General features: G+C 43.9%; 1 protein-coding gene across 1 annotated transcript; it reads left to right on the plus strand. All coding sequences in view use genetic code 11, as the record gives it.

Annotated features, from left to right (window-relative positions):
* Window positions 1-1,044: 1,044 nt before the first annotated feature.
* Window positions 1,045-11,002, plus strand: EGR_02818 (Small G protein signaling modulator; the record flags this gene model as incomplete). Its single annotated transcript, XM_024492067.1, has 12 exons — window positions 1,045-1,285; window positions 1,449-1,900; window positions 1,983-2,117; window positions 3,814-4,012; window positions 4,620-4,765; window positions 5,183-5,278; window positions 7,757-7,894; window positions 8,702-8,995; window positions 9,123-9,227; window positions 9,506-9,765; window positions 9,974-10,190; window positions 10,634-11,002. The coding sequence occupies 12 exons, from the start codon at window positions 1,045-1,047 to the stop codon at window positions 11,000-11,002; spliced, it is 2,652 nt and encodes an 883-aa protein (XP_024353561.1).
* Window positions 11,003-13,686: the final 2,684 nt, after the last annotated feature.

Here is a 13,686-nt window from a genome sequence, read left to right on the forward strand (position 1 = left end):
GGACACCTTCTCCGTGCTGAATATATATATATTCTGCCCGAGTATTTTGTCTTCTTTCGTCTTCAGGGAGTCTCGGGACGCTACATATATTTAACACGGAGAAGGTATCTGGGCTATTGGCATGGCCCAAAAGAAGAGCCCACCCAGCGAAGTACAAGGGGGCTGATTCAAAGTACAAAAGTGGCGCCTCACCAGTACCGAGGGATAAGTCACTGTCGTATTACACAGCGGCATTGCAAGCAATTATTGCAACGGCGATTAGTTCTTTTTTAATAGTGACGTATTGGGCCATTTTTAAATGGAAGTGGAGTGTTCTAAGGTATGATATGAATGATTTATGGCCTAGCTTCTGAAATAAAGCAATTTTTGCCTTTATTGGAGTGTCTCTTGATCTGTGGTGGAATCCAGCAACTTACGTTCCATATGTTCAAGGTTTGATTGTAGTGGAGTTTATTAATGCTTAGTTTTGCTTCATACTCAATTACTTGTTCGCCTGTATTGTCGTAATGCGCCTTAGTCTGGTAAAATGACCCTTAATCAGCCCTTTTGTGCATAATTAGCATATATTCCTCCTCACATCTATGGCTAATCACAATTTCAGGAAGACTAGGGGAGCTGCTGTAGCAAACGACATCAGCAAACAATTTAATATAGACTTATCATACCAATTAAACCTTTATATAGTGGGCTGTTGTATTTATAATTATATTAAGACAAAAAGCATTTTACTGTTTTGTTTTACTTAATGGGCTTAGTCACTCAAGCGGCCGTGCGCACTTTGGGCTCGGCGTTCTGTGGACGTGGCGGTCTCTGTCGTTTTCTCACTGTGTTTGTTCATTTTTAAATGATTTCTTTTGACGTTATCTCTTGAAGACGCGTTGTTTATTATGATCAATCCCTGGTTGCTCCTTCTGGTTGCAAAGTGTCACTAGATATTTAATGTCAATAGGGAATTCCGAATCTGCTGTTTACATACTCGTTGTTAATGGTTTATAATAAGTGTGCGATTATTCACAATTGCCTAATTTTAGAGCTAGTATTCTAATGGGAACTCTGGAGCCATGCGATGAGGGGATTCATGAACCTGATGGTAATCAGGAATGGGATCTTCCTATACCATTTTCCGCCGTGACACAGACCATTCGACCACTTGACGATACCTTAAAATATGATCTTAGCTTATCAGAGGAGGAGACTACCCAAAAAGCTGGCGAAGGCTCGATAAAGCGCACAAAAAAACCCTCAATCATCATTGATGAATTTGGCTTTAAGATTGATCGTGAAAGTAAGTAATAGCAATTTTTTGGAGTGATTTTAGCCACGTGTTATTTTGCCGCATTTTATGCAAGAAAGAGCAGCATAAATGACCTTTTCGAGTGCTTCACTAGACTCTAATGTCTTTTCTGGTCGAACATTATTAGCGTAATCTTCCTTCACTTTTTACGCAGAAGAAGCTTTACCGCAACCGCTCATTGAATCAGTGGAAAATCGGCGAGTCTGGATGGCCTGCCTTGAATTCTCATACACTGGTCGGTTTAGTGATTCTAACGAGATTGGGGAGGAGTGTGGTAGTGAAGATTCCCTCTGGAGTCGTCTTCTTCCCCGTCTGAGCGCATCCCCGCGTTTGACTGAGCTAATTCGTGGTTTAGAGGACCCACAAAATTCTGGTGAGCGACTCAAGTGGTCAGGAGTGCCTAATCCGGACTCCAAACTTAGTCCCCGTGATGGCATTCCTCACTCCATACGCGCCCAAATTTGGCCGCGTCTCACTCGCGCCTATGAGCAGCAACAAGCCAGCAATGATGGCGGTGGTGGCGGCAGGAAAGTTCCGCTTAGTTACGCCGAGGTCATTCGATACAGCTCCTCTGTATCTCCAAAGGTTGCCCACCAAATTGAGAAGGTTTGCTTGAGGCGCCACATTCGATAAATTCAGATAAAGATGCTATACAATTGCGAAAGTCGTCATCTGATTTCCTGTTTAGGACCTGTTGAGAACAATGCCTAACAATGTCTGCTTTTCCTCGGGATCGTCTATCGGAATTCCTCGATTGCGTCGAATTTTAACTGCAGTTGCCTGGCTCTACACTGATATAGGCTACTGTCAGGGATTGGGAGTGGTAAGTAAGTATTTACGACTCCTCTGAGCCGGAAGTAATACTTTCGGCATCTCTCCCCCTTAAAATGTATCTTAACGATTAACTCCCTACGCCTTCTTTTACCGGAAGACGCGCATTTACGAAAGGATATCCCATGGTGTGCTGCGCCAATAGTAGCCGTAATTACTGCTAGTCAGCTTACTTGCAAACCTCGCCACAAAAAAATGAATCAGTTTACTACTGAGTGTTTCCCATTCCATTTTCCCCATGTTTACGTTGAGCTGAGTGCTCACTCACAACCAACTTATCTCAAAGCACCGTGTACTTGGCCTCACTCCTAGTGAATGATGCAGCAGTTAAAAATATCCCCAAGCAGGTTACTTTCTCCTGGTTGCATTCCTCTTGAGTTGACCTTATCTGCACGATATTTTTCATGTGCCGAAATGATTTGCTTAAATGGCTTGACGTGAACCTCATCGCAATTGTCCCCAGCATGTGGCATTACGTTGTAACTCTGTCAAACCACCACTTTTTGGACCGTGGGTTCTAGTTTTTTGCCTTGTAATCTGAGAAAAAGCAATCACAAGTAGCCATATTCAGATGTTGTGAATCTCGTCCCATAATAGTCACTCTGTGACACCCCGAGAATAGGCATTGTCGACACACAATTGGGCTTCGAACTGCTGGCACGGCTCAGAGGCCTGACCGTTCGGCGGACGTACAATGGCGGGCCTCCCGGGTGGCCCATTATCAAAACCAATAGTTAACCAAACAATTAGAGTATTACAGTACCTTTTAGAATGTGTAATACCTTTGTATAAAAGCGTAATAGATTGTTGAGATGATTCGGCTCTCTGACGACCCGCGTTTCACCTCAGCATCTTCGTTGATGAACAAAAAGGTATCTTAAAAACAATTTATTCATTACAGAAAGCACAGCTGTACATTCCCCCGGTTTAACTACTTAATTACTTTCAGCGGCTCCTGAGCCAGTAGTCTAGTAATTACACTTACCTTTCAGCGTTCAAAATGCGACCTGCATAAGAGTTTCCTTAAGAATCAAGTTACTACCACAGTTGTTATCAAAGATAAGGCTTTACTGTCATCGTTGCAAACGTATGCCTTGCGTTCCTTATCAGTCAGTGGCAACCGGTAGCATCAAAGCTTGTTGCAGACAGATTGATCGAGCTCTAAATAATGAGGGAGGTGTGAGATAATCACATTTCCTCATTTTTGAGTAAAGTAGGGCATTAGAGGTGTGGTGGTTGGTTCCCCTTCAAAATCTGGCTAACTAATATGCCAAAGTAAAACCGATATATGCCTTTACTTGATGCGTGAAAATTGCAGACCCTTAGGGTAAAATGAATAAATTAGTTTCTTGGTAAAAAAACCACATTTCTGTGTCACGACATCATTAATCCGTCAAAGTTCTTTATAATCTTTAGATCACTGTTCACTTCAAGAAAGATTTCTCAGGTAACAATGCGGCCATACGTCTCTTCAAAGTTGACACCGACTTTATTGGCAGAGCTTTGAGCTGTTGCTAGGTCCACATAAACCTCACCTGGCAATTTGATTCAGTTATGACGTATTTGTTTAGGCAGGGGACATAGATTATACTTAAAACGCTTGGATATGCCGCTTAGCTTTCGAGAGCCATTATCCCTCAGGCCGCACCAATCAGTGACAAGGCATTGGGTGTGTATGCACATTGCAGATAGCGGCCAACCTGTTGCTGTTGTTGGAGGAGGAGACTGCCTTTTGGATGATGTGTGCGATTGTTGACGAGGTCCTACCCTCCTCGTATTTCTCAGCTGACAGTCTTCTGGGTGTTCAGGCGGACCAGCGCGTCCTCTGTCAACTCATCTCTGTCTTCCTCCCTCGCATCGATGCTATTCTTCAACAGCACGATGTCGGTAAGATTGCCCAGAGCTTCCGGGTCGCCAACAAGTCGAACTTCATTACCAATCGTTTAGAGCCCTCTCACCTATGCTATCGGGCTTAACAGTTCCTCTTTGCTTCCGTGATATAGTAACTTACAGCTTTAGGGACGCTGCTTGAACTATTGAAGACTGAACTGATAAGTATGCAGCTATAGTGATATCGTTATTTACGGGCAGCGATGGTTGTGGGTTGCAGTGCTAGTAGTTCGGAATATGTGTTCCTCCTAACAGGACTACTTGAGGCTGTACAACGCTTCAAGGGTAACTCAGACCTTCTGAGAACCGGGATGAGGGGTTTCATAGCTTATCTATGCAGTTGTTACACTTGGGCTATTTACAAAAGGTCAATGTTTATGTTATGAATAGGCGATTAAACCTACGACAATTGTATTCTTGAAACAGTTACAAGTTAGTCCAATCAAGCCCTTTGGACGCAATTGCTTATTTTAATACTCAATCAAGTGGACACATATTCTCAATCTTACATAATGTTGAATCTAACAGAAAATCGGGACATGCTTTACTCCTGCTCCATTCAACTTTGCATATCACGATTTGCAACACATCTTTTTTGATTTAGATTTACCCTTGATAACACTCGGGTGGTTTTTAACACTCTTCTCTGGTGTTTTACCCATGCAAATCGTGCTCCGAGTGTGGGACCTCCTGTTCTACGAGGGACCCACCGTGCTCTTTCGAATCTCACTGGCCATTCTAAAGATCAAGGTTAGTGGTTTGGGGCACTATTCTTAATCTACTAAGCCTTCAAGCAACTGGTCAAGCCCCTCTTACTACTAATGAACGTTGTCCGAGAAATAAATGGTCAATTTACCCCCACCGATTGACTTGCCTCAGTAAGCTTTCCCCTCCCCCACGCACAGTGTATCTTGGGTGGCGATCATCAAAAGTGTAGTTAAGATAAAAGACGTTAAGCTAACGTACCGACTGCTTCCTTTTTCAGGATTATTATGTGATACAAGTTAAAAAATACTGTATCCTGAGTATAGTACTGATTTGAGTGCGTGTGATTGAAACCATTCCCACACTGTAACGGAAGCAAACCAACATTTTACCCTTGTCGCGTTTACGAGGTACTTTATTTATTGATACATTTGGTAAGGTAATCTATTTGGATTTTTTTAGGAGGAGGCTTTGGTCTCCGCAACCAATACGGCCAGTTTCTTCAATGAGATCTCAAACGCCCCTGGCTCGATTAAGGACGTTGTTGAACTCATTAAGGTTAGTGATTGGGACTTTTTAATGTGTCGAACAGATTCCCACAAAAGTAGCTTGAAACTGGAAATTATTCAAGTATTGGTTAACAGTTGGTTGTGTTAATGTCATGGCGCATCGCAATGCCACACTCCAGTTTACGACACGCTCTAGGATGCTTCATCTTAGGTAAAAGGTGTATGGTGGAATCCACGTGTCAATTCGCCAAATAATTTTTAATGTTGTGACTCATGAAGCAGTTGGGTACTTCAAAGAACAATTTTTGAAGTTTTTTTCAGTCTGGCGAACAAACAAACCTGAAGCTTAGTGAGATGTACTGGCAGTATTGCCTTATGAGCGCAGTATCACGATTTGTTACGCTGCGGTGGAAATTGAGTGTCACCAATCATCCGCACCACTCGACAGCATCAGTGAGACTACCGTACAGTTTCGTGTAGCAGTGTGGAAATGCTGTTTTCACTGCTAGCATTAATCCGAGGTACCTTTAATTGGTCGTAAAATGAAGGGGAGTTTACTCTCCTGAAATGTTTTTTATTAACGAACTTAATCTGCGTTTATCTGGGAGATTTTTTCCAACGCCACTGGGAGTTAAATGCGCCTCTGGTTATATGATTGATACAGAGGCATCGCCAACTTCGTAGTTTAAAACGAGGCATGTGCAATATGAAAAACTGGTGGAGATGTGAATAAATACCCATTTGAGCTTAGTTGAGCAAATTTACTCGTATTGGAGCATCCGATTCACCCCTGGAACAATCATCAGACGTAAAAGTGCTGACCAATCCATGGAAGACGCCAAAATACTCACTCCTACTGCCACATCACGAAACTGCTTTCGTAAACATAAGCAATACTTGGTGGTGGATAACTTGTTGTTCAAGCAAAAACCGCCATTCGTGAATGCAACTCGTGCTTGTGTATTGCCTCTGGAGCGAAAATATACAGCATGGCATAACTATCGTTTCTGCTGTTCAAAATTAAAGCTGAAATTGTGAAATCTAGTTCATGTGAATTCTGAGTGCATAAGCATCCCGCAGTTGTTGAGAAATAAAGGCAGTTGTGGGTGTTATTTGTGGTAAACTCAGTACCGCTCCTAATACGCGTGTGTGCGTGGGCAGTAAACAGAGGGTTGTTTTACTGCTAGCAAAAAAAACCTGAAAGCACATCACCTTTAAATTGGTCCATTGGCCCGCATTATTACCCCCTATCAGAAAGAACAATGAGGTCGAGGCTGAACTGTGACCCAGCCACCTTTCAACATCCTTTTTTTGCGAGGTGGGATTGATGAATGAACAGGAATCAGGAAAAAGACGGTAAATAATTCATAAACAAGCACAGTAAATTCAGCAGGACCCCAGTTTTTGCCAACTGGAATCGACATGCCACTTGCTCACGCCAGTCAATGGCATCCTTCGGCTTGAGGTGGTAGTAGTGCGGCTACAGTATGTTGTTTGGAGGGACAGCTTTATAACTTCAGAGTAAGGTTTTTTTTTGCGGAATCACTACTGCCCCTCATGCAAGATTTGTTATGTTGTTTTTACGGTTGGGGCGACTCTACTCACTTCAAGTACTACCGTAGATTCACTTGATCAACTTTGTGAAGGGTGCTTGCTTTATAGCGTCCTTGTAACGTCATTTAAAGCGGCCATAACGATTTTTCTTCGTGTTTTTACAGCAATTTTTGACCTCTAACTGATGTCTTATTAACTTTATACTAAAACTTCGCCGGAGTGCAACTGCGTTGATCGAATCGGAATCGGCGACTACATTGTATCCTTATTACGATACATGAAATCGGAGTTTTAGAACAACGCCACTTCCTTGAATTCCACGATAATGGGGCAATAAATAAGTACAAAGGTTTTAGATTTTGCCGAAAAGCAGGCGATTAAACCGACATTTCTCGAAAAAGTAGAGCCGTTATAAGGCTACCTAGATGGACACTTTGACATAATTTTAGCCTCTGCTAGATTTGAGGCGAAAGTACTTAATGCAGGGTACTCTGTCATGAAATTTGAGTAAATTGTTCAAGACAAGCATCCTGCAAATGTGGGGAGGGGTATAAATGGTCAACGCAGCGAAGCCTAAGTAACAGGGAATGTTAGTTACATTGAGTTACCAAAGTAGCGCCGAGCAAAGGAACATCCACGTGAGTTTAGGCACTAGATGGTGAGCCATTTTGCTGCTGCCGGACAATTTGAGATGACAAAGCTGAACATGGATCATTGAAGGGGCTATTAAAACCCACCCACATGGCACATTTCCCTCTTTCCACTAATTTCGAATGAAATCTGTTCCATTGTTTAAGCTGAAGGGTAAATCATGAAAATTTTGTACTGCTTAAATCAAGGTTATTCCTCAAAATCCATTTTTGTATTTGAATGGGTGGTGTTAAGGGGGTGAAACCTGTCAAGTTAACAGTGAAGTAGACTACACTTGATTCCAACAAGATGGATGGATTTAGACTGATTTCCTCATTTGCAGACTGCATATTCGTTTGAAGAGGAGTACCTTGATCCGACATATATCGACGGACTACGGAGGCACCATCTATCTCAACTGATTGTGGAAATGAGCAGTCAGGGTAGGGAGAACGAGCACGCCCGACCATTGCCGAAACAGGTACGTCCAGTCGACGAGATCGACTTTACAGTCTTATATATCAAAGAGCGTTTTATTCACTTTTCTATTTGCTTTTTTTTTGACTGGGACCAGCAGTTGGCAAGTTTCCTTTCATGCTTGGTGTGTGGACATATCCACGCTCACTACCGCCATGTCATACGGTTACATCCAGCACGTCCATTGACTTTACTGTAGCAGTTTTTTTTTAATTATTTACTTCTAAGGTGAGAAGCTGCACATCCACGCGAAATATAGTCAAATGTTTTCCAGCTTCTTAGTGTAGTGCCCTGCGACTTGCCCGAAGACGAAAGAGGGCAATTATAGCCGGCGGAGCATGTTCTGCCTACGGACAGAAAGGCTAGAGGCTGGTGGCTTGACCCGGGGACTAGGCTACCCTGCGGAGGTACAATAGCGGAGCCCAAAAATGCCTGCGAAGCTAAAACCAAGAGTTAAATAAACAGCTAAGACGTTACAGTTAGCTTAAATGGCATCTTCCATACTTTTGCACTTGGTGGTAGAATTCCCTGTGTGGAAACGATCATCTCGATAAGCACTCGTGGGTCGAACAAACCGTTTTGAACCTAGCGCAAGACCTCCATCAAAATAGAACGGGCGTCTTCCCGTGTTTAAGCATGCAGACAATGCACTCCATCCTCATTCCACTCCTCATCATAATTCATTCATTGACATGGGTTCACAAGTTTCACCTTCATAAAGATGTAAATTTTCCGCACCATTACATTTTATAAAACTTTTTTGCTCTTTTTTTCAATCATAACTGACCATCGCGGATTTCAATAATCATAGTTTCTTTCCAAACGGGAGTTGGACGAGTCCCGATACGGTGGTCCACTGAGCCTTTTCTGTGGAGTATTCGGTGGTCGAGCACGCACCTTCAGACCTCAGGAGGAGATGGAGTATGTGCTGCTTGAGAGGAATGTGAGTGAGGTGATTCAAGAGGCGCCACCAATGCTGATCGCAGACGAGCACACGAGGATCGACTATTATCGCCAGTTTCACGATCTCAACACAGCCGATCCCAAAATTAAAAATATTCGGCAGACGGAACTGCTTGTCAATCTGAGACAGGCTATCCTAGTGGTGCGTGTCTAATGGTGCTGTGATCGCTTTCTTTTACCTAGTTTTGGTCATCATGGATTAAGGAAATAAAATCTGCACATTCAGAGGAGCAAAAAGTCTCATTGATGTAAACTACTCTCCAATTTAGATTGTACGCCACTTCCATTACAATGATCCTAGCCATGAGAAGGTCTCTTCCCAACCGGACTACTCTCTGGCAAGTCATGGACGAGATCTCACAGCCTACGTTCAGGTAAGTCTGATTCTATCGCTTGGCTTTTTCAGCCGCTAAGGCTTAGAGCCTCTAAATGGCCTCTCCTTAGCCGAAGTGGAAATATAGAGATTTCATTCGTGATACAAATTGAGTACCCTCTACTCCGAAAGTTGAAAAAGCATTACTACTGCCCGCTTATCTCGGGTGATATTCGACAAATTACACTCTAGATCTTCCCCTCGACCCTTTTCCATTGCCCGCTCAAAGGCAATGCAGGCATTTTTAACCCCTGAAACGATAAAACCGTGTTTGTTAAGATGGCCGCGGTTCAGAGTAGAAGAGCCAAGGCACTGGAGGACTTTGCGCGTCAGGAAAAGGACGAGCTGGGCTTCCTGCGACATGACATTATCACGGTGGTTGACATGCACGATGAGCACTGCTGGCTGGGTGAGATGAACGGTCTGCGTGGGTGGTTTCCTGCCAAACTGGTGGAACTGCTCGATGAGCGCTCCAAACGCTACTCTCCTGCTGGCGACGACTCCGTCTACCCCGGTGTCGGCAGTCTAGTCAGGCGCGGGTAGGTCTGAGTCTTGAAGTCTCAAAGTTATGCACAAAGGTTGATTTTCGCGCAACTTTCCTATAATAACAGGTAAGATTCGGGATCTAGAAGTGTTGACAGTGATTACAGAGTCAGTCAAAATATTCCTAGGTTGAGTTGCCACATAATGCGGTTGAATCAGCGATAACCACATTTACACAGTAGTAGCTACTACTAATCGTTTCAGACTGTGTTCCTCATTGTGCGCAATCTTTGAGTACGGGCTGAAAAAGACCCGCGGACTGACAGACCAAAGCTCGAGCCCCTGGAAGTTCATTGAGGAGGTCGCGGTGTGGGAAGCCGAACGCGACTCCTCCTCTATTCACTCTCGTCTCGTGCTCTGCCGAACCTTCCGATTGGATGAGGTGGGCAAAGTTCTGAGTCCTGAGGAGCTCCTCTATCGAGTAAGGAACCCTCCTCCTTTTTTGCCATATTTTCCTCAAGCGGATGGCACCTACTTTTCATTGTAGTCTATCCAAAACATCAACGCGTCGCATCCTTCACCGAGCGTTTCGGATGATGCCAAATTTCGTACTCTAGTCTGCATCGGTCTCAAGTATGTTCATGCTTTCGATTATCATGCTCACCTGCTGTTGGAGTGATGGAACAGCAAATCTGTGATGCGCGTTTGCAGCGAGTTGGTGCTTCACCTCTGGCTGGAAATTCTCTGCTCGTGTGAAGAAGTGGTCACAAAGTGGTATCACCCGTGGTCCTTCCTGCGGAGTCCGGGATGGGTCCAGATCAAGTGTGAGCTGAGGTGTGTTTCTGCTATCATCTCGTTCATACAATGACCTACTTTTATCATTTGGTTTAAATAATCCTCATCCTCTTCGGAACAAAATTTTAGATGGTAAACAAGGTTCTAAAGGAAATGTTTTGTCCCATTAACTTGCTCTTCACCTATCTACTTACTGACCTGTGCTGTAAATTTAGGGTCCTCAGCCAGTTCGCTTTCCATCTGAACCCATTAGCGGAGGTGAGCGAGGCAGTGTGCCAGAAGCGTGACCACAGTGACAGCGGGACAGGGGCGGAGGTGCGACGCCTCTTTCGTGCCGCCAAGATGCCCCTTCGCCTGCTCTCTCGTTTGGGCCTGGGGGGTCTGAGGCCGTTGCGCGAGTACCAACGCCTGGGGCAGGATTTCGGTGCATTCCGATACGACTTCGAGTCCACCGGAGACATGCTTGTGAAGTACCACCTCTTCAGCTGGGAGCTCTGACACGCATGATGATGATGATAACGTCAACCTGACCTCTCTGCGTCCCTGTTGGATGACTGTGGTTAATCTGTCCTTTATTTTTTGTACGTGGATGTTTTGACCTCGTCCAGTGTTTGTTGCTTTTTGTCGTTATTTGTGATATTGCCTTTGCTTTTGTCTTGAGGTATTTTGTTTTTCAAATTGAAATTCGATGTACACCCTCCTTTGCCTCAATGCACACACGTTTGCATCGTGAGTTGAGCGCGCCCCATTCGATTCGTCTGGTCCTACTATTGCGTCAAATCCTGCTTATTTGAGACAAAATTGAGGACTTCTGAAAGCTAACGTGCGAGATTATCCTTGAATGGTGGCATCAAATATTTGTGCTGGCCATACTTCCGGTTTTCACAACTTGGCAGTCAAGGTTTTGCCGACAATGACGACCGCACCATACACCAGTAAACTCAACACGCTCCCACTCAAAACCAGAACCGCACTCGCCCCCCAGCTGGTGTCAAAGGAGACTACTAAAATAAAGAGCACTGTCGAAAAATAGCAGCGCAGGGCGAGACATACAGGTCTCCTGTTCCCTGTTCCTAGTGCTCTCAGGACAACTCGGTTAATTTACTTTGGACCGATTTATTAGAGGGAGGTCGATCAGGAAAACAAGAACTGCAATCGCTCTCAGGGTTGGGAGACGTCAACTATGACATCAGACTAGGATTGCAACTTTGCCTCCTCTCTGAAAGGCACATTAAAACAATGTAGGCACTACATTAGAGTAAGTTTAATATTATTACTTTCGGTCTGTTCCTGAAAGCGTGGTTCATTTGCCAACAGAGTCGATTAGTTAATTGCCATGAGTGGAGTCTATGCTTAACCGCAAACAACCACATATTCCCGATTCTTGACGATTTACTCAAAATAATGAGACATTCACCTAAACGAGGGCGAATGGTAATGCAGCCGAAAAGGCGCTACGGAGTATGGCTTATCTTTTGAAGAAAAAGTGGTTTGGGGGAACATCTCCAGATAACGTGGTGTTTCTCCCCATTCACAAAATAACTCACTGCATATTCCAACGTTGCAAAAATTTAGTCATTCACTTGCAAGATAATGACGGGGTCATAAGCTGGTAAAATAAAGTCAGTACCTTAATCCTGATCTAAAACCTGGAAGAAGAGTTTCTAAAAAGATAAGAACTGAAAAAATGTTAGCTGAAAACGATTCATAGTTGCATGGGTTTCGCTCTAGGTTTCGCTGAAGTCGCGGTGGGCCAAAGCACTATGGAAGAATGTATAAAGCAAAGGAAAGAGGATGCAACTAGCTTGACCCAAAGTCGAGGCACAGAGCAGAATCCAAAACTATGGGGATTTATGTGCCTGCAACGACAAGCGCAAAGTCAAGAAAAATAGCAAATTGTGGCATAATAACACAATGAATAATAATAAAAGCAGTTTCCAAATGTCTTTATGCAAGTTGGCTTCTTAATAATGCTGCTCAAGTGTTGTTATGGTTTTTGCAATAAATGTATTTCAGTCAGCGAAAATACACCCCGTAACTTTCAAAAAGCTTTACCTTATTGTAAAAAGGACAAAAACATCTTTAGCTAGGTTTTTAAATGGTTTTAATAAATGTTGATAAAAGGGAAGCAGATCCATCCAAACTGCTATTTCGATTATGACCACATAAGAATGTAAAAATAACTCCTAAACGTTCCGCCAATATTCCTGTTAATTTATTGTTGCCTTGTTTTTGACTTCAGCACTAATTTTATGGACAAAATCCACAATCATCTTCAGTCATACTTGTTTTAGAGAGTAGTTTAGACGAGTGGCGGTGTTGAGCTGCACGTGGCAGGGGTATCGGTGATCCACTTTGGGCTGGTGTCTGACTCTACTTCTGTGCTTGGTTCCTTCGCGACGCGCGAAGTCTACCACGGAAGTAGACGGTTCTGTGCCTCACTTGCCACGGTGACGTTGCCCCACTCCTGCCACGCGCTGATGCGTCCCCCCTGAAGCCCCAGAATCAACTCTATCGATCGTCTGTCGGGTTGGCTTTGGAATTTGTTTGCCTTTGTGGTACCGACATTTTGCTGTCGTCCATGAACTGGATGCAGGCGGCGTTTACTCGCTCTTCATCTGCACCCCGCGCTTAAAGGTAGTGTTATGATGAAGTAAACGTGCACTGGCCCATGCTGCCGACTTTTCCCTAATTTTTTGGGACGCACACATCAGCGTTGTTTGCTCTCCTATGTGCCTTCTTACTGCAACTCGTTAACGTTGTAGGCCCAGCTGGTGAAGTAAATGTGCAATCTCGTGCTGCAGTCTAGGCTGGTGAATATTCTCCGCCTTACGATAATGCGACATTTCTACAAATGTCTTGGAGGTAAGGTTGACTGATGAGGTAAACGTGCACTGATTCCCGATGCTAGTTACTGTCTGAAAGCACTTCCGTTTCCGCACATTTCAGCTCTACAATTTGTCCATTTTAGAACTCCTTCTTCGTCTGGGAGTAGTCAAATGAAAGGTCGGCGATCCGATCGTCTATTTTTATATTTTAAGATGGAAATACACTATTCTTAATGCATCTTTCATTGGCTTGGTTAATTGAGGCAGCATGCGATGGCCTCTGGAGTTGGCTTGTGATCGCTTTACAATACCAACATGCGGGCCCGTAGGATTCGCCAGAATCGCGTGCTTTTG

The sequence above is a fragment of the Echinococcus granulosus genome (assembly GCF_000524195.1).
Source record: "Echinococcus granulosus chromosome Unknown EG_S00013, whole genome shotgun sequence".
Taxonomy (NCBI): domain Eukaryota; kingdom Metazoa; phylum Platyhelminthes; class Cestoda; order Cyclophyllidea; family Taeniidae; genus Echinococcus; species Echinococcus granulosus.